At 41.3% G+C, this 22315-nt stretch overlaps 2 protein-coding genes across 4 annotated transcripts; one reads left to right on the forward strand and one right to left on the reverse strand.

Moving 5' to 3' along the window:
- Positions 1-5409: 5409 nt before the first annotated feature.
- dido1 (death inducer-obliterator 1) lies at positions 5410-19967 on the forward strand. 3 transcript variants are annotated; one of them, XM_079578837.1, is made up of 16 exons: positions 5410-5525; positions 6814-6873; positions 7126-8008; positions 8233-8647; positions 8786-9112; positions 10428-10644; positions 12411-12972; positions 13662-13821; positions 13905-14021; positions 14095-14229; positions 14457-14601; positions 14807-15338; positions 15417-15561; positions 15681-15770; positions 15894-16089; positions 16234-19967. In XM_079578837.1, exons 3-16 carry the CDS (start codon positions 7176-7178, stop codon positions 19563-19565), a joined length of 7206 nt encoding a protein of 2401 aa, XP_079434963.1. In that variant the 5' UTR covers positions 5410-5525; positions 6814-6873; positions 7126-7175; the 3' UTR covers positions 19566-19967. The 3 variants fall into 3 exon arrangements, with proteins under 3 accessions (XP_079434963.1, XP_079434965.1, XP_079434964.1); XM_079578839.1 differs by having other exon boundaries at positions 14095-14181; XM_079578838.1 differs by having other exon boundaries at positions 8789-9112.
- A 132-nt stretch (positions 19968-20099) lies between these two features.
- Positions 20100-21684, reverse strand: LOC306979743 (opioid growth factor receptor-like). The gene is made up of 7 exons (XM_079578841.1): positions 21606-21684; positions 21472-21516; positions 21347-21401; positions 21201-21279; positions 20980-21046; positions 20760-20908; positions 20100-20688 (listed from the first exon to the last, which is right to left on the reverse strand). Exons 2-7 carry the CDS (start codon positions 21481-21483, stop codon positions 20328-20330), a joined length of 723 nt encoding a protein of 240 aa, XP_079434967.1. The 5' UTR covers positions 21484-21516; positions 21606-21684; the 3' UTR covers positions 20100-20327.
- Between the last annotated feature and the right edge of the window lie 631 nt (positions 21685-22315).

Here is a 22315-nt window from a genome sequence, read left to right on the forward strand (position 1 = left end):
ATTGTGCTTCACTTCTCTGCAGTCTGCGGTTAGACTGTCGGAAGAGGTAGAAGGCAACATCTATTTTACAAATATGAGGAAAAACACAAATGATGGAGCTAAACTGCAAGCTATGCCTATAGGATAATAGCCTAGGTTAGCAAAAAGGTCTATAATCTCACTGTACCAAACCAAAAATTATACATAAAACCCATATTTTACTGCTCCCATGTGTGATGCTACCTGGAACCAAGGACCAAAGCCATTAGAGCCTAACGCCCAGATCACCCCCGTGTTTGACCCGTCTACAACGGGGACACAACGATCAGAAATAGACCTATTCTATTTAGTTCAGCTAGGACTACTTGGCATACAGCCTATAACTTTTAAAGTCAAAATTACATTCAAAAGAAACCCAACTGTGGCCCTCTGGGCCCCATCCCCCATTAAACATTGACCTCCCCCTTCAATGACCCCCCACCACTTGGTCACTCTGGACCAAAGAATGGAGATAACAGTAGGCCTCCCCTAAAAAGTCAGGATATCACAATCCCTAAAGCAAGTTCTCAAAGTGCGGTAGTCGTACTGTACCACGGGTGGAACTTGCACTTCTTTGGGTGTTATAGGCCTAGTGGGTTATTGGATATTTTGTCGTTATCCATTTTAAGAACAATTCAAATTATGCTTTAGTCGACGAACGCATTTATGTTGTGCTTTTGTGATGCCTTTTCCTGGTTAGGACATGATTTATTCAAGGTAGACATTTGCTCATATGAACTGGCCTTAACTTTAGGTTGGTCGGACTCGCCACCTAGAGTTGTATTGGTATTACTACAGGTTAAGGAAAAGCTTTCTAACTTGTAGCCGATAATACTATGGATCCATGCTTATAGCGACTCTTTATTAAGAGAGCGCGAGACTATAATGATATGAGGATTTTTATTTTATTTTGCACAATATTTATTGTATATTTTATGAAAACATAATAAGCTATTGTTTGTATCCCTACTGTTTCCAACAGAGTTGATGCCTGCCAAAAAAAAGCATCCTCTGCCTATTTAGACAAGGTAAGACCTACATAGGCCTACTTCAAACTCTATCAGGACAATTGGACATTATTATACTGTACAACATATCATTTTGCTGTCAATTAAGGAATAAGGTTATGATGGTGATGTTTCCTTAGTTCAGCTGTGCACGTTCATGTGCAATGAGATAGGCCTACTACATTCATCTTTTGGCAGCCAGGCACCACACAACACTGCAGCTCATGATGACAAACATGACCTATGTTAAAGCCACACCACGTTTCACTCAACTAAACAAAGTCAAATGCAAACATATATTTTATGAAAATATTCCCAAACAAACATGTGTGTTTGCTGTGAGTGGATCTGCTCTCCTCAGACCTGACTGTAACTTTATGGGATGAGGGACGTCTTCAGCTGGTCTCCATGGAGATGTTGACTAAAGACAGCCAAATGAGATGAATAAGTTAGGTTTTCATCTAAATTTTTTGATTTGGGCCAAACTCAGGATTTTTTTTTCTGTGAAGCACGAACACTAACCCCTGTGCCACCATATCGCCCAATAGATAAATTATTCTCTTAATAGTATACATCAAAATGTATTTGTCATTAATGTTGTGTGAACAATGGGCATGAATCACATGATTGAGACCAACCACCACACTATGCAACATAAACATTCCTTATCACTCCAACATCTAATGAATTAACATAATTCATTCATTCATTTTCAGATAGTGGATGCTGTCGAATGTACAATAACAGAAATGTACTAAATGTGCTTCAGAAAATGCTGCAGTAGAGGTAGGTATTGACAGTTTGATTATTATTGGAGTCTCATTTCCAGGGGAGTTTCTGGGCCCAGAGGAGAACCTACTGTACATATTTTAATCCACAGGGAGGATCAAACCAGGACCTTCAGAGGACAGTAGAAATATTAAAAGCATTAGTCAACGAAATTATATGCAATGGGAATTTTCATTGATCTCTACAAAGCTTTTGAAATATCAATTTTGATATACTACTCAAGAAATTAGAACGATATGGTTAGGAAATGGTTATTTGTTGCTCAACAGAGTACATTATGTTCAAATGGGACAGCTCTCTTCCAGATGTCTTGACATTGCTTGTGGTGTCTAACGGGGTCAGTATTGTACCCTAAATTATTTAATGTGTTGGGTGAATATGGTTAAAGAGGGACACTTTTAGAGAATTCAGTTTCCGCATCATTGTCTGTTTAGAATAAAAATGATAAAGTCTTTTAAAAGCTTAAGATGTCTACTTTACACCAGGGGACGAAAAAAGTCAAATATTTAACACAAAAGTTGGAATTCTTAAACAGCCGTAAACACAAAAGCCTTAAACACATGTTGGTCCAATGACACATTTTTCGATTTGCAACTTTACCCACTACTTTGCCTTCTACCGTTTTCAAAATGTTTTTTTTTTTGCATTTAAAAGCTTTAATATTCTTGTAGCAACTACATTAGAATAACCGAGATATGGCCATGTGAGATATGTGTTCTGATGCTGCAGCCTGTGCTGTTGGTGCAGAAAGTGCAGTCAGACATTGACCTTGATCCTTGACCTTGAGACATGTTCCAGTGTGTCATGGGCGTAAGTTTGCATGGGGACCATGGGGACATGTCCCCACTAATATTTCAGGATGGCCAAGTTGTCCCCACCAAATGTATGAGGAGATCTTCACATTGTATTATCTTAAAGACTTTAATCAGATATGGCTCGGAGAGAGGACGATCGGCGGCGCATCAGTTTTTAATTTGTGTTGATTATTTATAAGATAAATATTTGCAGAGATATTAATATTTTCGAATTACAAGTTAGTCAGTTTATGGAGCCTCACATATAGGGGCATTGGCGGAAACACGCTATATTAGTGGAGGAGTGCGCTCCACTATGCACCGTACACTGCTATACGGTTTTTCAGAGCCCCTTCGCCAGCCTACAGAGTTGGTATGCTCTTTCCATAACTTAGTTTTAGTCACAAGTCAAGTGCCAGAGGAGAGGAACTTCAGTTTTGTGGCCTTTGAATGCAGCAGTGAGAGGAGTCGCCACACGGGGAGATTGTGGATCAGACTGATTTTAGAACAAAACAAAAAAATAAATATTAATACAGTGGGTGGAAGATGTGAGTACATTGTTTGGAATTTCTTACATTTCTGCCTAAATTGCTCATAAAACATGGTCTGATCTTTATTAAAATCACAAGAATGAGTAAAACAGTGTCTGCTTAAACTAATACCACCCAAACATTTACATTTTATCATATTCTTATTGGCCATAACATATAAACATTAAGGATTAAGTGAGTACACCCCTGGCTAAGGATGCTCCTAGAGCTAATTTATGCAGACATTTAGAGTCAGGTTTGAGCCAACCTGAAGTCCAGTCACTTAGGTGTGGCTTATAAACCACTTGCACTATGATGTAAACCTGCACTGCAAATACTGACTACAACATTTTTTGTTATAGTCTGTTTACATTAGTATTTACTGTTTATACTTTTTGTCCCCACAAAGCCCTTGGTAGTCATTGTATACAAGATACCACTATTTATGATCTAATATTTTTTTCACATCTCCTGCATATTTGCACACCCTGAGTGTTTCTAAGAGCTGAATGTAACAAGTAAATTCCTCCATTGTAAGATCAATAAAGACTATCTTATCTTATCTTGTTGTCTCTTGTTGAGAAGCATTGTATGATGTGCACCGTGCCTCGCTGAAAAGAGAGTTATTGATTTGCATAAAGCTGGAAAAGGTCACAAAACCATCTCTGAACGTCTTGATGTTCATAAATCCATGGTTAGAAAAATTGTCGAGAAATGTGAGCATCATGGTGTGGGGGCGCTTTGCTGCCTTCAACTTGCTATCATGAATGGAAAAATGAATGCAAATATTAGAAAAACGTAATATTCACTATTTTTACTAAAGAAAACAAGAAAAGAAGAAGAGCTTTATTTATATAGCGATTTTATAACTTTTTATAACTTTATAGTTAGCAAAATCTACCAGGAGAAGTTTTTCTATTTCTGTATATTTGGTGTTAAGCTGTGGAACAGTCTGGTGCTCCAACTAGAGCAATGTCAAAGCATTTTGTCAAAGCATTTACCATTTCAAATCTCCGTACGTACAAACAAACAAACAAAATGTCTGGTCACAATACAAAGATAATGACGTTTGATCGGATTCATGTTGTGTGGACAGTGAGATTAGATGTTACTTACCCTTGTGGTATTCCCATCCCATTACCATTGTTGGTGTCTGAAAATCTCTGTATAACATGAGCCAGTACTGGGGTTTTGCATATGTGAAACTGTAATAGCTGACTGTTGATGAGGTATGTTTGAGATCATTGAATAAGGAAGCAGCTATTTTGTTTGTTATTGTATTAATTCTCTGATAGATCAGGGTGAGATTCAATGAGTTCTACTGTTCCCCAATTTCAATTTCAAGCATCAGTGTCTCAGTGATTATTGTGTAGCCTATCTTTTTCTGCCTGTTTTGTTCTCGTTATACTATGCTTGAAAAAAAAAGAGAAGAAAAAGAAAATGAATAAATGAAATGAAGAGTAGTGGGAGAAAGAGAGGTTGGGTTCTGAGGTTGAGAAACAAATGAATTAAGTGTGAATGGATGTAATGGAGGTATGTCTGTGTAGACTCAGTCGTACAGGAGTTCAATGAAGGTTCTTGAGTCATCTTCTCTATAGTTGAAGTGTAGAACGTTTCACCTCTCATTCAAAAAGGCTTTGTCGGTGGCACGAAAGTTTAGGCTCAGCCCACACACTATATATAACAGTAGTGAGCCCCAAGACGATTTTGAGATCAAATAGCTATTACTCAATGTGTCTATCTATCTAGGTAAGGTCCTAATTCTCGAAGAGACACATGGACCTCAACAAGATGGAAAAATCCAGCCGATTTAACGTCTCCTCACCTGAACCAAACACATTTTCTCCAGTGTGGCATTACCCAAATCTAAAAGCTTCTTGAAAAAAAGTGTCAAAATTGCGACCAAATTTTACAAAAAGTGACAAAAATGCGTGACGAAAATGTAACAAAAGCAATTGATTTTTTTTTTTTAAGGTGACAACAATGCAGCAACAATGCGAGGAAAAAGATCATTCTAGATCAGTTATGTAGGTCTTAGCTTTCAAATGAGGCGTTACTCTGGCCAACAGGCTGTAACATTTTAGATTAGGGGGTCAGGGGTTATCAACCCATATTGTCAAAATGCCATCTAAATGACTTATGCTTTGATCTAAACTGAAGCAATGTAACATTTATCAATTATAAGCTACGGGTTCTGTTGTGCCGCTCAACTTGTCACACTGTTATGTCCCTCCTCACCAGGAGGGGCGCTGTAGTTTTTGCAAAGGCGCAAAAGCGTCAGCCATCTGCCGCAGTCAGTCAGCAGCATCGCCCTGTCGTCCAGCAAGAGGAAAATGGAGGATTGAACGAAAGTGAAAAATTGTTTATTATAGCGAAATCCTATGTCGGTGAGTACGGTATAAATGCTAAATAAACCCAAGCTTGTTTTAAATGTTTTTTTAATGTTTGCATCATATTTGCACCATCACCTGTGATGTAAAATCGTATGTCCTGCACAGACAAGGGTGACTGTCCATTCGCCTGTTATCCGCAAAGCTAAACCTGAAGTGCGTAGTGCGCCATTTATATATTGCCTGAAATCTCTGTCTACTTTAACATGATGGGATTGGGTTAAACCGTGGAATCTAACATGTGCTGTACTTGTTTGTTGGCGATAACGTTCCCCAAATAACGACATTGTAGTTCTTGCTTAAGCCGTGCTAAAAGGGAGGCTAGAACGTGCGTCGTAGTTAGCAAGGCATGCTAGTAAGTGTCGTTAATGTTACACAAGTCGTTTGTATTGCTTTTTAATTTCTGTACGTATCGTCAAAGATATCATCTCGTGATCTCTTTACTTGTGTATTTATACCATATTTGAATTATACATATTCTAACCATCAGCAGCGCTTGGTTACCGCTATTTCTTTCTAATGTCAAGTCAGGCGTGTTAGCTTGGGTTGACTTAACTTAACCGTAGCTTTGTGAGTTCAGACGTCGTGTGCCTGAATTGGCTTACTCTGCTGGATAATACTATCGATTTCTTGCAATGATCTGTATTTCAAATTGCATTTGTAAACAATCACGTGCACCGCGGCCTGGTGGGCTAACGAACGACTGTTCCAACTTCTGACGAAAGATCATTGCATCTCCGTGTTTACGGTCTCGCTATCGGACAATACATTTGTGTTGAGCAGCATAGCATATACATATTTCTGCAAAGTACAACATGTAAAGGCATCTTAAATTCTTTTTGTCGGGTCCCTCCCACTTCCTGTGGCAAAATGTCCGCCTCTCACGTGGCACAAGGACGTGTTCATCATTGGACAATTCTCCGTTTGTGTGCCTGTCGGTTTTGGATAGATTAACTGCGTTAGGGGGGCAAGGATTAGTAATGTAGTGCATCGATCACGCAAATTAGTTTGAATATCTTTTGCCAGTAGCACCTAGACATTATGATCATTTTGCTGCCATAGTTTGAAGTTTATATTGTGGCCTTGGACAAGACAGTCTGCTAGTTAACCTCAGCTGCTCTTCATATATGGCCAACTTGCTCTAAATGTGGAATTATTGATTCCAGTAGGATTACGAGCTGTGTAGTTCTTTTTAGTTAATTCAGTTGTATGTTCAGTTGTATTCATTATGCTTGTGGTGGTTTTGTTGTTGTTGTTGACATCTTTCCTTCTCCTTTTTTTCCAGATGCAACTTTTTGTAGGGAACAGTTCTACTAGGTCAGGAACCATATTGACCCCTCTGCAGGTAATGCATGCATGTTGTGCTTTCCATTCAATTGTCCAAGCAGTTATAGTTGATTTGTGGCATCAAGCCCTTTTTTTATAAGAATAGATACAAAATGAAGTCCTGAGCAAAACAGTAACTTGACTCATTGTTGCTTATTATATGGCAAACAACATGTAACTTATTGTGTTTTCGCTTCTTGAATTGTTTAATGATGAAATTGAAATTTGTTATTAGTTTCCCAATTATTAAGGGTTCAATATCTCTGCACAGGTCTTGATGAAACTGAAAGCTTCCTGAGGTTTCATCTTGCATAAAGGAAGATGCCAGGGGAGGCAGCAGCAGACAGCCCAGAAAACCCCTGTCCGGTCCGGCGCAGTGGCAGACAGGCAAAACGCACAGACAAACTTGAAGAGTTTCTCTCCACTGCCAAAAGAACATTTAGGAAGAGTGCCCCTCCCAGTCTTGAAGGTGGTGATCCACCCTCGCAAACTCCAACTGATGCTGAGACTGCCTCTGAAGCTAGCTTTGATGGAAACACTGAAGTCAAGGCGGAATCACCCGAACGAAGAACACGGAGTGGAGCTAGAAAGCCAGCTCAGAGAAAACCCCAAAGTGGCAAGAGAATTAGAAGTAGAGGTGAGGCTGCAGTTAAGGATGAAGTTAGTTCTGGAAATGAGGAGGAGGAGGAGGAGGAGGAGAGCAAAGAAGATGAGCCTATAGTAACCCTGGAAGAGAACAAAATCGAGGCAGCAAAAGACATTCAGAATGTGATTGACAACACTAATGTAGTAGAGCCAAAAACAGAGCAGGGTTGTGAAATGAAAGAAGACAAAAATGACGACGACACAGATGAGACTGATGATGAAGAGCCTGAGAAGCCTGCAGTGCTGGTAAAACGTGGACCCATAAGGACATACGTCAATAAAAAGAGAGCAGCCAAGAACACTGCACCTGCTAAAAGTTCTGCTCCTGTTAACAAGGTTGCTGCCCCAAAGGAGAGCAAGACGAGACCCTCAGCACCTTGCAAGGCCCAGAAAGAAGAGGTGGAGGAGTCTACATCCATGTCTTCTTCCTCATCTTCGGATGACTCGGATGATGGAGGCTATGACCCAAATGCGCTTTACTGCATCTGTCGGCAGAAACACAATAAACGGTATGTGATAGAGATTTTATTGAATTATATAATGTACCAGGCATTTACAGGTGTGTCTATCTATTGTCTATCTACTAGCTGCTTTGTTAGTGACATAAATTGGGCATTTGACAGAGCTATTGATTTTTTTGTTTATTTAAGAGTCCTTTTTTTTAAGTATGGAGAAGACTGAAACTAAAGCAAAGTATTGCCTATTGACAGTGGTTATTAAATGTGATCCTCAGGTTTATGATTTGCTGCGACCGATGTGAAGAATGGTTCCATGGCGATTGCGTTGGCATTACTGAAGCTCGGGGGCGACTGATGGAGAGAAATGGAGAGGACTATGTTTGCCCCAATTGCACAGCCAAGAAAAACCAAGTTGTGAGACCAGCAACATCTGCCTTGCTGTCAGGCACCGACAAATCAAAGGCTGAGACTGTCACCACTGCTACTGCCATCGCTCTTGTATCTTCAGAACACACTGAGCTACCTAAGGAAACGGGGCACATAGGTCAAGCTGGTCAGCCTGTACAAGCCAGTCCAATCGCAGTGTCTTCTACAGCTGAAGAGAAGACCACGGATGACCTCGGAATCAAGGGGAGGATCGAGAAAGCTTCCAATCCTACGGGGAAAAAGAAAATAAAGATCTTTCAGCCGGTAGGTGGATGTATATGGTTTGGCTACATTTTTAGTTTTGTTTGTGAATGTTGTATTCTTTCACATCCGTATGCAAGCACTTGTATGAAAATGCTTTGAATGACAGAATGACTTATTTTTGTGTTTACTTAATCAAAGCAGGTAATGCAACAGGCAGCTGAACCCAAAGCAGAGAAGTCCGCAGCAGCATCTACCGCCGCGCAGAAAGCACCTTCAGATACGGAGCATAAAGTTGTTTCAAATGTTGAAGTGGATTTAACAGCCACAGCAGAGGAGCAGGTGCTGGAGAAGACGGAGGATTCTGTGGCTCCAAAATGTATAGGACCCGGCTGTGAAAAGAATGCCCAACCAGACTCAGTTTATTGCGGAAGTGACTGCATCCTGAGGCATGCCGCCGCCACCATGAAGTCTATTACAGAACCCAGTCAGAAGGACAAGGCCAAACCACAGAAGTCAAAAACCAAGGTAATTCGGGACCCTTTGACCTTTAGCCTCCCTTGCTCTTCAATAAAATTTAATCAAGGTACCAAATTTTGGTTGTCTGGTGTTCAGTTGCAGGATTTAAAATTTTGTGTATTTTCTTTCGATCTGGGTTAGGTTTTCATTATCTTGTTGAAAGTGTTATTATTTTTGACTTAAAACTCAAGCAAAAACGAATGTCACAAAGGAAAATTCTAGGTTTTCAATTGTTTTGGTTTTCCAACTGTATTGATGCATTTTAGTTTTTAGGGCCATTTTGGATATTATCTTGATTACTAAAAGTATCCAGTGAGTTTTGTCAGTGAGTGTTTTTGCAGTTCTAGTCCATTGTGCAAATTGTAGTTGTGTTTTTCTGTACATGTTTTTCTGTGTGTTGTACGTAACTCAGATGAACCACCATTTAAATCTTTTTTTTTTATCATATGCAGAAAATATTTAATTTGATGGTCATGTTGACACTGACACTTTAATTGACACAATTAAATCTGTAAGAAATATTTACAGAGTAGATGCAATAATGCATTTGAATTGTTTTTTTCAGCTTGTATGGTTGGATCTTGATGTTTAAATCTACATGCCCCAAATCTGCAATAATGCATGTTAATGACAAGATTGTGTTTGATGCAGATCAATGCACAAGAAGCTCTTGGTGTCAGTAGCTTCTGAAAAAACGATGGTAACACAGCAGGAATTTTACAGTTGTCTGGCCATTGTGATAACTGTTATAGTCAGACTAGTTTTTAGTTTTGTGAGGACAGTGGGGGAAAATCCTATATTTGGAGAAATTTACCAACCCAGTTCTATATAAACTGAAATGTGAAGAGAGTTAAAATGTCTATAAAGGAGCTCTGCTGATATCTGCAGGGATCCCTGTTTTCTTGAACATTTCACTTTTTACATATAGTAACATAAACATTCAGAAAGACTTTATAAAGCCCCTAGAGAAAAGGGGCTTTATAAGATACAAGAGCGATGGCAGTAGCAGTGGTGACAGTCTCAGCCTTTGAAACTAGCATTAAATGTATAATGGCATTTAATTATTTAGGATAAAACAATAAAATCTCTTGATGTTCTTATCACATTTGCTGGTGGTGTGCAATCAGTGGCCTCTGACACAAGTCACTTGAATTCCTACACTAAAGACCGGAAACTCACCACTTGCCTATCAGAAAAGTTGATCGCGGCTATGGCTATACACCACAATTTTATATGCCCTGTGTTCACAGGGTGAACTATTTTTATTTACACCAAAGTGATGTCACTAAACAAGCGTTTTTGTCTTTTTTCTGTTGTGCTCAAGAGTGCCACAGACGGTAAGAAGAGACAGAAGGCGGACAGTGATGAAGACTACAGCCCTGATTCAGATGAGGATGATGAAGAGTCGCATGCAGAGGAACAGCCTCCACACCCCTCCACTGCGTCCTGGTCCAGTGACCATAATTACATTGCAGTCACCCCAGAAAAGACTCCATCTATATCAACAGTATTAAACAAAAAGTGTATGTATCTCGTTAAGGGTCTTGAGCTGCTGTTAACCCACTTGGCGTTTTTTCCCATACATGTGACAGTATTTTGATTGATAGAAATTATTTATGCCTGACCTGACATGAGTGCCTGGAGATCAACTTGTGTGTACACTGATCTGTTAGTATTTCCTCTTGTTTATTCTATATATTTGTTTGTTAATGAACTGATGGCAGCTGCTGAAAAGGTAAGTTCATGGCCTTGTAGTGGGTAAGTATTTTTAAAAGGTAGATCATCTAACGAGTGGATCATAATGAGTTCTATTAGAGCTCATAGATGGCGATTGGGCATAAATGTGTCATGAGAAGGGGGAACGGGTGGCTTCTATGTGGTTTTGTCGGTTCCACATCCTGGGCTCCTGGTGCGATCAGAAAAAGGCTGGTCATGCCTCATCAACAGGTAGGTGTCAAAAGCTCATTGATTAAATTACTTGTTTATCTGCAATTGTAAGTGACACTGTACCCTCATTTTGTGGTAAACAGGTTGAAATTTGATGTGGGTAACTGGCATAATAATAAAAGGTGATTGTGACTGATTTTTGGATGCCTCCATTGATTATGTGAGCAGTGTTGGCATGTTGACAGATTGTCCTCACCTACTTAATGATATAGAACTGATTGAGCTAAACACTGTTTGGACACCATTTGGGATTATCAGAAGAGCTCCATACAGAGAGTGCCTGCTAAAAGAAGACTGATACATGCTGGTTCATTTTGAGATGCTGCTGTGAAGTTCAGATTGGCCTAAAGAAGACCATGAAGATGGATGCTGTGAGCAGCGAATGAGGAGAAATCTTCAGCTTCTGCACACATGTTTCACCTGGTGGTTTTGGCAGTCTTATGATCGTTGTTCAGCTGCTAATGATCCCTGTGGATATTACTGACTTTACTGGGCAATATTGAGTTATACCAACAAGATGAATGACAATAGAATTGTCAAGTTATGCCAATGCTGTTTGATGGTTGGTCTTGAGCATAAGTGTGTCCACAAAATTCATGTGTGATTACTATGATTTTTAATGCTGATTACTTGAAAACCTGGGTTCTTGTAGTTTTAATTGCTGTTATTCATTGAATGGAGTTGTATTTTAGCAAAAAGCAAGTTGAAATGGACCTCATTCTTAGTTGTTGCTGGCAGTTGAACAGGTTAGATGAGCAATGTCACTTATAACTATTACATATTCTAAAATGTTCGGAAGCATGTGTAAGTGTGTCTCAACACTCCAGATCAACTACTTGCATGGACACATTTGGACAAAGCATTGCTTAATTTATAAATTGGGTAAATGGAGGCAATTTGTGAAAAAAGTCTACTACTATAGACTAGTGTTTATGGGGTGTCTTCTATGTTCTTTGTATATACCTTGCATCAGAGCTGCCTAATATAAATGCACTTGATTTATAGATTTTAACCTGTGGACTCATTTTAATGACAAGTAGTGTAAACAATGTGATACTATTTAAAGTAAAACAATGAAAGACGGATCAATTTAAAAATAATATGCATTTGAATTTCTGAATAAGGAAATATTCCACATTTTTCAGATTTTTACTGGGTATATTTTACTATTACTTCCCATGTTTATTTCATGTATGCTGGCAAAAGTGACTTTCAGCCTTGTGGGTTCAGTTTAATATGCTATAAATTGATCTACTTTCAGAGGTACTGATAGGTCACCATTAAGCTTTTTCAAACCATATATTACATGACATTAAGTGTGGCATCCTATCCTTTTTGTCTCCAGCTCCATCAAAAGAAGATCTACCAGAGAAAGAACAGAAGGTGAAGGAAGTGCAGCCGGCATCTGAAATACCTGTCTCAGTGACTCCAGTAAAGCCCAAAAGGAAGAAGTCATCCTCTCCCCCTCCTAAAATCGCAAAGGTATCTCCTAAGGGCAAAAAATCTAGTCGTGAACCTAGTAGCTCAAAGTCCTCCAAGAAGACTGTCCCTCCTCCAAGCAAAAGCAATGCCAAGTCCAAGAAAACGAGCCAAGCCCATCAGTCTTCACCATACCCCGCCGGCCCAATCCATGTCACTGGGGCGCTGAGAGTCACCAAGTCCAGCTTCACCATTCCCAAGAAGCAACCACAACAAAAAGAAATCCAGCCCCTGAGCCAGTCATCACTTTCATCCTCCAAGAGCTCCTCCTTCTCTTCTAAGGACTCATCAAGTTCCTCCAGTCACCACCATCACCACTCTTCCTCCTCCAAACACTCGCATTCCAGTTCACCTGCACCACCTGCCGCTCCCTTGCCGCCTCCACCCAACAACCAGATGAGACAGAACATCCGCCGCTCCCTGACAGACATCCTGTACAAGAGGTGGGGGCATAACATTTCATTCTCCTTAATATACTATATATTAAAGGACATCAGAGGTTTTTTTTTTAAAATGCTCACAACACCTTTTGGTTTCCGACATTGTTTGTAAATTAAAAATGCTACACATGATGGTAAAAGGGATTTAAATCGGTTTGCTGCATTAACTTTCCCTGTTATGGATACTATTTGAGGACTTTTCACCATTCTCAAGTTATCCTCATGTCAGTTACAACTTGCACTACTCTGTCCATATGTGCAAACAATCTTAGACATGTACACAGATACATGTCTTAACTGAATTCTTAATTGCTATGGCATCTGTTATTTTACACTCTGAAGCCCATCCTTGGGCACAAGAAAGCCTCAAACGACTTCACTTTGAGTTATTAAAAATGGCTGATTTGGAGTAATTTTTAGGGGTTTCAGAACCACTGGTATAGTCAAGTAGATTAAAGTAAGCTATACTAACGCAAGTATAAATTAATAAATAAATTACTGGTATTTTTACCCCAGCACAGTGGAACATTACTCATATAAAAAGAATTGTGCATGTTTGTGTCGGTTTGCAGTAGTGAAGTTCTTGTTTAGAAATCTATATTTTAAATTATTTGATCATTTCAGAACAAAATGTAATTGCACTCAGCCTTTGATAAATTGTTGACATTTAAAAACACTTGTCTCTCTACCAGGGTAAGTGATAGCGATGATCTGAAAATGACCGAGAGTGAGGTGGGGAAGCTTGCTTTTGCCATCGAGAGGGAAATGTTCAACCTTTGTCTCAGCACCGACAGCAAGTACAAGAACAAATACAGGTCCCTTATGCTACACCTGAAGGATCCCAAAAACAAAGTATGTTGGTCAGTCATATAGTTCAATTTCAGGTGTAGCTGTAAACATACAAATAATTTCCTTTCCCCCCCCCCCCCCCCCAGGGCTTGTTTTACAGGGTCATTGGAGGAGATGTCACTCCTTTCCGACTTGTAAGACTAAGTTCAGAAGAGCTGCTTTCCAAAGAGATATCAGAGTGGAGGAAAATGGATGTGTCCGAGGTAGTTGGTGTTCTTTTATACAATCATCAATCATTTTACACACTTAATTTTAACTTGTCTTTTTTGTGCTCAGTCTCCAAGATCTCGGTCCAGACACAGACATGACTCCACTTCTCGTAGCATTGATATGGAGGACGCTCCCCCTACATCTGATGCAGATGTATGTATGGTTGCTTCTGCTTCATCTTCTCGTTTGGCTTCTTCTGCAGTAAGTGTGGGTGCACTGCTGCTCTTCTTTGGTGTTCTCTTTCTTTTACTTTTACTCTCAACCTGAAAATGTATGTTCCCCAGCTAACTAACATTTCAATTGCTTTCTTGCTTTCTTGACATAGAACCGAGACACTTTCCTTTTCTAACTCCATTCTTTTCTCATTCTTAATGTTGTATGAATTCCTGCTTTCAACTACAACAATGTTTCCTTTCCTTTCCTTGTAGGACCAAGAGGAGACAAACACTACTCAATCAGGGCCTGCAACTTCTGAAGGAAGCAGCATGCCAGATATTTTTAGCAGCATGCTCAAAGACACTACTTCAGAACACCGAACTCATCTGTTTGACCTCAACTGTAAAATTTGTACAGGTAGGGGACTCTGCTAGTGATGTGTTATTTATAGCCACATAAAAATGTTTTGTTAAATTGTCTTAAATGCAGGTGTTTTTTCACAGAATGGGATGCTATATTGGCATAATTGTCGCTATTGCTTTGGAGTTAATTTTAAATAGAGCCTGTGATTATTATGGCACTTTAAAATGTTTTTTTTTAACAAAAACTGTTTCCTATTCAGGTCAGAAAAAAGAAGAGGAGCTATTAGCAAAGAAAGACAAACAAGCTAAAAAAGAGTCTAAACCATCAAGACAAGAGCACACTTCAAGATCTGGAGAAGTCTCACCCTCACCACAAACACAGCCCTACCAACACCAAGAGGCCTACACCTACCAACCCACTCCCATTGTGACCTACGAGCCAACCCCTGTTGACCGTTCAGTGCCAGAACCACCACCGCAGACTTACCAGGATGATCCCAATCATTTGGTACCACATTCAGTTTCTGCCCCTGTAGCCCCTGCGGTCTCCTCTGTGACCATTACACGCAGAGACCCTCGTATGGCTCGGCACGGATCTGGTGTGACTGTTTCCTATTCAGCTCCAGAGAAACCAGCCAACAACTCATCAGAGCCCCTCACAACTCATATTTCTGCGCCAGTTGCACCAGTAGCACCAGTGGATGCCCCCAAGGGCCCATTGCCAATGCCTCCTGCCCCACCACCTGCAGCACCTCCACCTACAGTGGCTGTGCCCAAAACAACAAAAGCAAGGTGCTTATTTTTTCTCCTTTGCAAAAAAATCCTTTACTTCTATCTCTGATCTGGCAACTCTCCTTTGTTTTTATACAGCTCTGAGCCTCCACCTGAGGGTGAAACTGCAATTTTCCTTCATACTCAAGAAAAAATCTGGAAAGGATTTATTAATATGCAAAATGTTGCAAAGTTTGTGACAAAAGCTTACCTTGTGTCAGGATCCTTTGAGCACCTTAAAGAGGTAAACAAGTTTATGTGATGCAACGATATATTGAAAAATATATTTTTTAGGTTTCGTCAAGTTGATCTGGTTGATGTTTAAAAATAAATAGATAACACATTATCCACTCATTCCCACAGGATTTGCCAGACACCATTCACATAGGTGGAAGAATATCCCCTAACACTGTGTGGGACTATGTTGGGAAACTTAAAACTTCACTGTCCAAGGTAAGAAAAGTTGTATAATTTGTGAATGTCTCATTTTAATCAAAATTGTGAATTGTAAATAATGCAAATATAAATATATATAATAATTGTGTATATAATTCTAATATTTGTTCACCCTTGTAGGAGATCTGTTTGATTCGTTTCCACCCAGCAACTGAAGAAGAGGAGGTGGCCTATGTCTCCCTCTATTCCTATTTTAGCAGTCGGAAAAAATTCGGTGTTGTGGCCAACAACAACCGACGCATCAAAGACCTTTATCTCATTCCATTGAGCTCCAAAGATCCATTACCACCCAGACTCCTTCCATTTGATGGCCCAGGTAAGCATTCACAAGAATCCTGTGGCAACCCTAACATGAATAATGTGAACATACACATAGCCACTGTCCATGCCAGTAATTAATTGCAACCATAATTTTAAAAAATACATTAAGTAATAATTTATGTCTTGGATTATTTTTCAGGACTTGAACCAGCACGGCCTAACCTCCTTTTGGGGCTATTAATCTGCCAGAAGGACAGAAAACGTGCAGGTGCCCCACTAGATACTGATGAGAAGAGGTCAAAGATTCAAATCAAAGACACAGATGACACAGGCTTACAAAAGCTGGGTTCAGTTGCAAAAGCAGAAAAGAGCATACGAAATTCCCTTGAAACGTCTTGCAGCACAACCCCTCCAGGTACACCTCCACCCATTTCCTCTGAGACCCCGAGCAGCACCATTACCCCCTCCTCAGTCCTGTCCTTTTTGACATCTGTTAAAGCATCTGCTGCAGTTGTTAGCACTGGTAAAGAATCTCCATCCTCGTCCAGTGCTATCGCGTCAGGGGCATCAGCCACTCCACTTCAGACCATCCTTAACACTCTTTTTGGGAAGAAAAAGCATGACTCTGAGGCTTCCAACTCTCCACCTGACCAGGGTGGAGAAATGTCTGTTCCACCTGTGAACATTTTGGATCCTATTGTCAAGCAGTTTGCACTGTCTAAAGAAAAGGAAGTGGTGGAGGATGATGATCGACCTTATGATCCAGAGGAGGAGTATGACCCCAGCAACGGTTACAATGTACCTAAAAATCCTGCCAGATTAGAAGGAACAACTAAGATTAATCCTCAGCCCGAAAGTGTAGTCAATGATGGCGATGATGTTGCTTATGACCCAGAAGATGAATCTATTTTTGACAATGTCAAACCAGTAGTGGCTGAGCAATCGGCAACAGAAAGTGACTGTAAAAGTGAAGCACAGAAGATTCTGGAGAGCCTTAAACAGACAGGTCAGCAAATCATCCAAAAACAAGAACAGCAAACGGATGCTCTCTCAGCCCAACCTTTGGCCAGTAGCAATTTGCTTCAACTTGGAAAGAAAGTTGAAGAAATGGTTAAGTCAGCATCAGTTTCTCCGTCAATTAACCAGAAGAGAGACCCCAGACAAAGAGGGGATCCACGCCATGTTGCAGAAGAAGCTGTAGATAAAGCTGTAGATAAAGATGTAGAAGATGTGCCTGCACCTAAAGAACCTATTCCTCCTGCACTTGTGGCGACGGTGGCCCCTGAATCTGTGGAGTCTCCTCAAGAACCAGACAAGGCGCAGTGTGAGGATGCAGTGAAAACTGAGACACTTCCCTTCATGGAGTCAGAAAAAGACGAGGTGTCAATACCTTTGTTAGGAGAGGAAGTGGTAACTGATATGGAGGTCAATTACATGGATAGTCAGTCTAAGACTGAAGAACCAAAGCAGGACAAGGCTGAAACGGAGGACAAATTCAGTATCTGGCCAAATGCTGCCACTATTCTCAAGTCTTCTGTGGAAGCACACTATGGGGAAGATAAAGAAGACGATTACTATAATGAACCTAAAAACAGTTCTATAATGACATCCGCAATCCCAGTACTCACTCAGAGCTCTACCATGGACAGCAAGTCCCACCACATGTCTCATCGCATCCCTCCATCTGCCTATGATAGTGAATACAGACCTCCCCCTGACATACCTCCTCAGTCCACCTTTATTCGACCTGACCCAATGCAGGGACAGAACCTACACATGAGGCCCCCACCCATGACTATGCCTCTTCCCATACAAGGTCCCCCTCCCATGACAGGCCTTCCACCAATGCAAGGACTCCCTCCACCCATTCACATACCTCCTCCTGGCCATGGGCCACCCCCAATGCAAGGGGCTAATGTCCAGCCGTTTGGCCCTCCTTCAGGCTCTTACCCTCCCTTTCAAAACCAGTGGCCATCCTCTCAGCCCCGTCCTCAGCTACCCCCTGGACATCAGAACATGATGCCAAATAGAGGTCCACCCCCTCCATTTCCTCCTGTTGCCCAGAGAGGACCTCCTCCTCAAATGTTCGACTCGTCAATTCGGCCACAACATGGACCACCGGGTCCTCCCCCAGGTATCATTCCTCCTCCCACTTTTGACCCTCAGAGCAGCATCCCCCCACCCCGATTCTCTGGTCCACCACCACCTTTTAGCCTGCCAGCTAACAGAGGTCCCCCACCACCTTTTACTGGACCACCTCCTGGACATTTTGAAAACCGTCTTCCTCCTCCGTCTCACTTTGGTGCACCTAGGGGACCCCCTCCAACTCAGTTCAGTGGCCATGGGGTACCACCCCCTTCTATGGCAGAGCCATTCAAAAAAGATGGTTCTTTCACGATCGAACCACACAAGCCTCCAAACACGGTAGGCATGTACAAGGATCAAGGCCCCCCACCAGGTCCAGGATTTCGAGGACCTCCACCTAATCAGTATGAGGACAGAAGAGGCCCCCCTTCAACTGGAGAAGGGAGTGGACAACATTTCAATCCACACAACCAATACAGCTCCAGAAATCGCTCTCCACCCCACAGAGGGTCTTTTGAAGAACACCGAAGTGTCCCATCACAGGAAAGTCGTCCCACCAGTTCCCAGCCTTTCACAGGAACAGAGAGGTATCGCTTTGACCGACTGTCAGATGAGCCCAGACCTGTTCGACACAGTGGCTCATTGCTGCCCACTCCGTCAGATGACTCCAGATCTTCACCAGGTCGCATGGGAGCCCACAGTCCTGAACTACACAGAGAGGACCTTTGGCGTAGAGAGTCTCCTGAAGTGAGGAGGAGAAGCACTTCAAATCGAGAAGATTCACCCCGTAGCTTTAGCCGTTTTGAGGGAAGCCATCGGGAGTCTTCATCTGATACTCCACAGCTTCCAGAAGAACGCCAAAGGGACATCCCAGATGAACGCCGACGGGAACGAGAGCGAGAAGGACCACCTCCCGGAAGACTGTCATGGGATAGAAATACTGCCAGGAGGTTCAGTCGAGAGCAGGAGTGGGACCGCGGCCGTGAGAGGGACCGCAGCCGTGAGAGGGACCGCAGCCGTGGGAATGAAGGTGAACGGCCAAGGGAAGGAGAGGGAGAGAGGCATCGGGATCCCGAAGTTACAGAAAAAAGGAGAGAGCGTGACAGGGACCGGGAGCGTGACAGAGGCAGGGAGCGAGAACCTGACAGGCGGGAGCGAGAACCTGATAGGCGGGAGCGAGAACCTGACAGGCGGGAGCACGATCGTGACAGAAACAGAAATCGCGACAGGGATCGAGAGCGTGAGCGCAGACGGGACAGATCTCGCAGCAGAGAGCGGGAACGTGGGAAAGAACGCACCCGGGACAGAGAAAGAGATCGGGATAAGGATAAGGACAGGGAGAGAGATAGAGAAAGACGGGACAGGAGTCGAAGCAGAGAGAGGAGAGAGGACAGGAAAGACCATAAACATGATTCATCCAGAGACAATGACAATGACAAAAAGTAATGCTTTTATGCACTTACATATGATGAACGTATGTATGTAAACTGTTTTGTAAAATTCATTATTTTTGACAAAATGTTTGACAGTATTTGTATTTTCATGGTTTATACTTTTAGTGGCTAAATTTCTCCTAATTGCTTGTGACTGTCTTGGCAAAACTCAAATATATGTTACTTTGTCAACGTACATTTTTACAAAACCAATAATGCAACTGATCACTAACACAAGTGTAAATAGATGTCCATGTGTATATACTGATGTTTTTATCAAAACTTTTCTAAGTAGAAAGTGTAAAAAGCCATATATGTGACATGGGTAATGTGAAGTTAAAGCAACACTGTTCAGAACTGTGGTTATCGCATGGTACAACGTGTTAAAAGAGCAGCTTTGAAATAAAAAAACAAACTCCACCTATCTGCAGTATCAAACCAATGCCACCACTGTCTTTTCTTGCTTTAAGCCTGAATATGGGTCTAATGAATGGTCTAGATTTTGCTTCAGAGGGAATTTATTGAAAAGTTAAGAACATACAAAATCTTTTAAATCAATTTCTTAAACAGAATTTTCATTCCAATACCACTTACAGAAAAGTGTTTATACCTTTAACACCGCATTCATTACAATACAAGACTATGGAATGATACATACTTATCCAGTGAGTGGCCATGTTTTTGTATTAATGAAACACATTTTGATTTTGGTTGTAGAAAAATGTATGTCGAAAAATTAAAACCATATGAAACTGTCATGTGCAGGTTATTCTGTTTATGCACTATATCCAGTTTCATCCAAACTGTCATAAAGGTCCTCTCTGGAAGCTTCAAGCTTCAGTTGTTTTGACACTTTAAGACTTGACCATTTCATCTGTATTTTCTTGGGGCACCATACAAACTCCTCACTGTCATCATAGTTGAGGAAAGCAAACTTAAGAAGTCTTCGGCGTTGTTTTTTGTCCAACACTGCAAACAGGAAGTAGTTAAGTACACTTTCCTTAACTTTTGGAAGTTTTCGATTTACTAGAGTCTCCTCCAAGAAGAAGTGGACCAGAGGGGCTTGGTAGTGAGCAAATCCCAAGGTTCCCAGGCACTTCAACATGCGGGTAATCCTGAGGTTGTTGTGAGTGCGTCTGTCATAAATTAATATAAAAGGTGTTATGCAATGCATCTAGATCAACAAATACTCATCATAATTAATTACCTGTTAAGATTGGCGAACCGGTTTTCCCAGTTTGAAGCTCTCTGGACTTCTCCGGTTTCCTCATCACACAGCTCAATTCCATAGAAATCCAACATGAGTTTGTATGATTCAAGCAGGTGTTTTCTTGCGGTATCATTTTGGCAAAACTCCTAAAAGTACACAGAGGCTAAGCATGCAGTCATAGAAATTAACGCACCATACATTTTAAAAAATCAATTACCTCAATTTCCTTTTTAGTGAGTGTGCTAGCATCAGGATTGACTCCTGGTTCTTGCAATGGGAACAACCTATGCACAGTTTGAACACAATTGAAAAAAGTATAAAGAACCACACTATGGGCTGTTACCCGCACTGTGATCCGCAGTGATTCAGCGCCACAAGACTGCAGAACTCTTATATTTCAGTAGATAATTGTGTACAGAAAATGTTTAGAATATTTACCATTGAATGTAGCTGTGGACTGATTCCAAAGAGTCATAATTTCCTCTCCAAAAGTTGTGGAAATCACTTATGTATTGATCTGGATTGGAAAGAGAATAAATGTAGTGGCTGTTATAGGCTATAGTAGTATATAAAAAAAAACTTACTGTCAGGTGAGGAGGGCAGCTTTCCAAGGTAGAAGTCCAAATTTGGGTGTTTAGTCTGTTGTTAAAAGACAAAGCATTTGAAAACCCACTGACACAGTGAAATAAAGACAAGTCGGTGTACATACTGTGGCTTCCATGGATTTAAAAGTCCACTGATGATGGCGTTTAATCTGGTCGGTGGATAGAAGGAAGAAATCGGAAAGTAATGGGTTGTTTTGGGCTTTTTGTAAATGTATCAGGTTTGGTGCTGTCAACTTACCGGATAGTCATGTCTGTAATTCTGTAGATCCCTGGCAGCACTTTGAAATCTCTCATATTTGTTCTGTTTGAGGTAAAAAATAAAAATAAAACATGACCAAATTATTATTAGAATTAAACGCCTATGTGAAGTTGACTTACTGAACGGCTCCTGAAGACGGGCCTGAACTCATCGCTCTCCTCTCTTTCCCCCTGGCTTGAGTTTTGCTCCTGGCTGTCATCCGTGTCCCAGGTGGAATCATACTCGCAGAAGTAATCGTCTGCGGGACTAACTTGCCACCCGGTGCCGCACACTACCTCCTCGAGAGCGCACGGAGTCGGCTCAGGCTCAGGCTCCGGCTCCGGTACGAGGACAGCCGAGGGAGTCTCGTCTTTTCCGGGCGAACTCTTCTCTGGAGTGCTGCTTTCCTCGTCTTCTCTGGGCTTGAGACGGTCACTTCGGAATTTCAGAAAGCGCAACGCTAAGAGTGACCCAAGCCCCAAAAACACTTTGACAATAAAAGGCCACGGTCTCCAGAATACCTGTCTGACTGCCCCCAAAGAGAACCGCTGACTTATCCAACTAAGCATCTTGCACAATTGTCTACAAGGGCGATACATCAGCGCATAACCTTCCTGGAAACGAATCAAACAGAAGTTCTTTCGCTTTCACTTCAGGGATTTCACTACATTTGACTGTAAACGGAAACTCACAGGCTCCGACGACAATTA

Source organism: Gobius niger (assembly GCF_951799975.1).
Source record: "Gobius niger genome assembly, chromosome: 20".
NCBI lineage: Eukaryota > Metazoa > Chordata > Actinopteri > Gobiiformes > Gobiidae > Gobius > Gobius niger.

Bases quoted from the DNA above. Each gene is read 5' to 3' on its own strand.
- LOC306979743 (XM_079578841.1), bottom strand. The intron at 21,280-21,346 runs GTAAGTTTTTTT...TTTCCAATCCAG, and splicing joins GCTGCCCTCCTCACCTGACA to ATCAATACATAAGTGATTTC. The intron at 20,689-20,759 runs GTAATTAATTAT...AATTTATGACAG, and splicing joins CGGTTCGCCAATCTTAACAG to ACGCACTCACAACAACCTCA.
- dido1 (XM_079578837.1), top strand. From the start codon at position 7,176: ATGCCAGGGGAGGCAGCAGCAGACAGCCCAGAAAACCCCTGTCCGGTC. The intron at 13,822-13,904 runs GTATGTTGGTCA...CCCCCCCCCCAG, and splicing joins TGAAGGATCCCAAAAACAAA to GGCTTGTTTTACAGGGTCAT. The intron at 14,602-14,806 runs GTAGGGGACTCT...TTTCCTATTCAG, and splicing joins CAACTGTAAAATTTGTACAG to GTCAGAAAAAAGAAGAGGAG.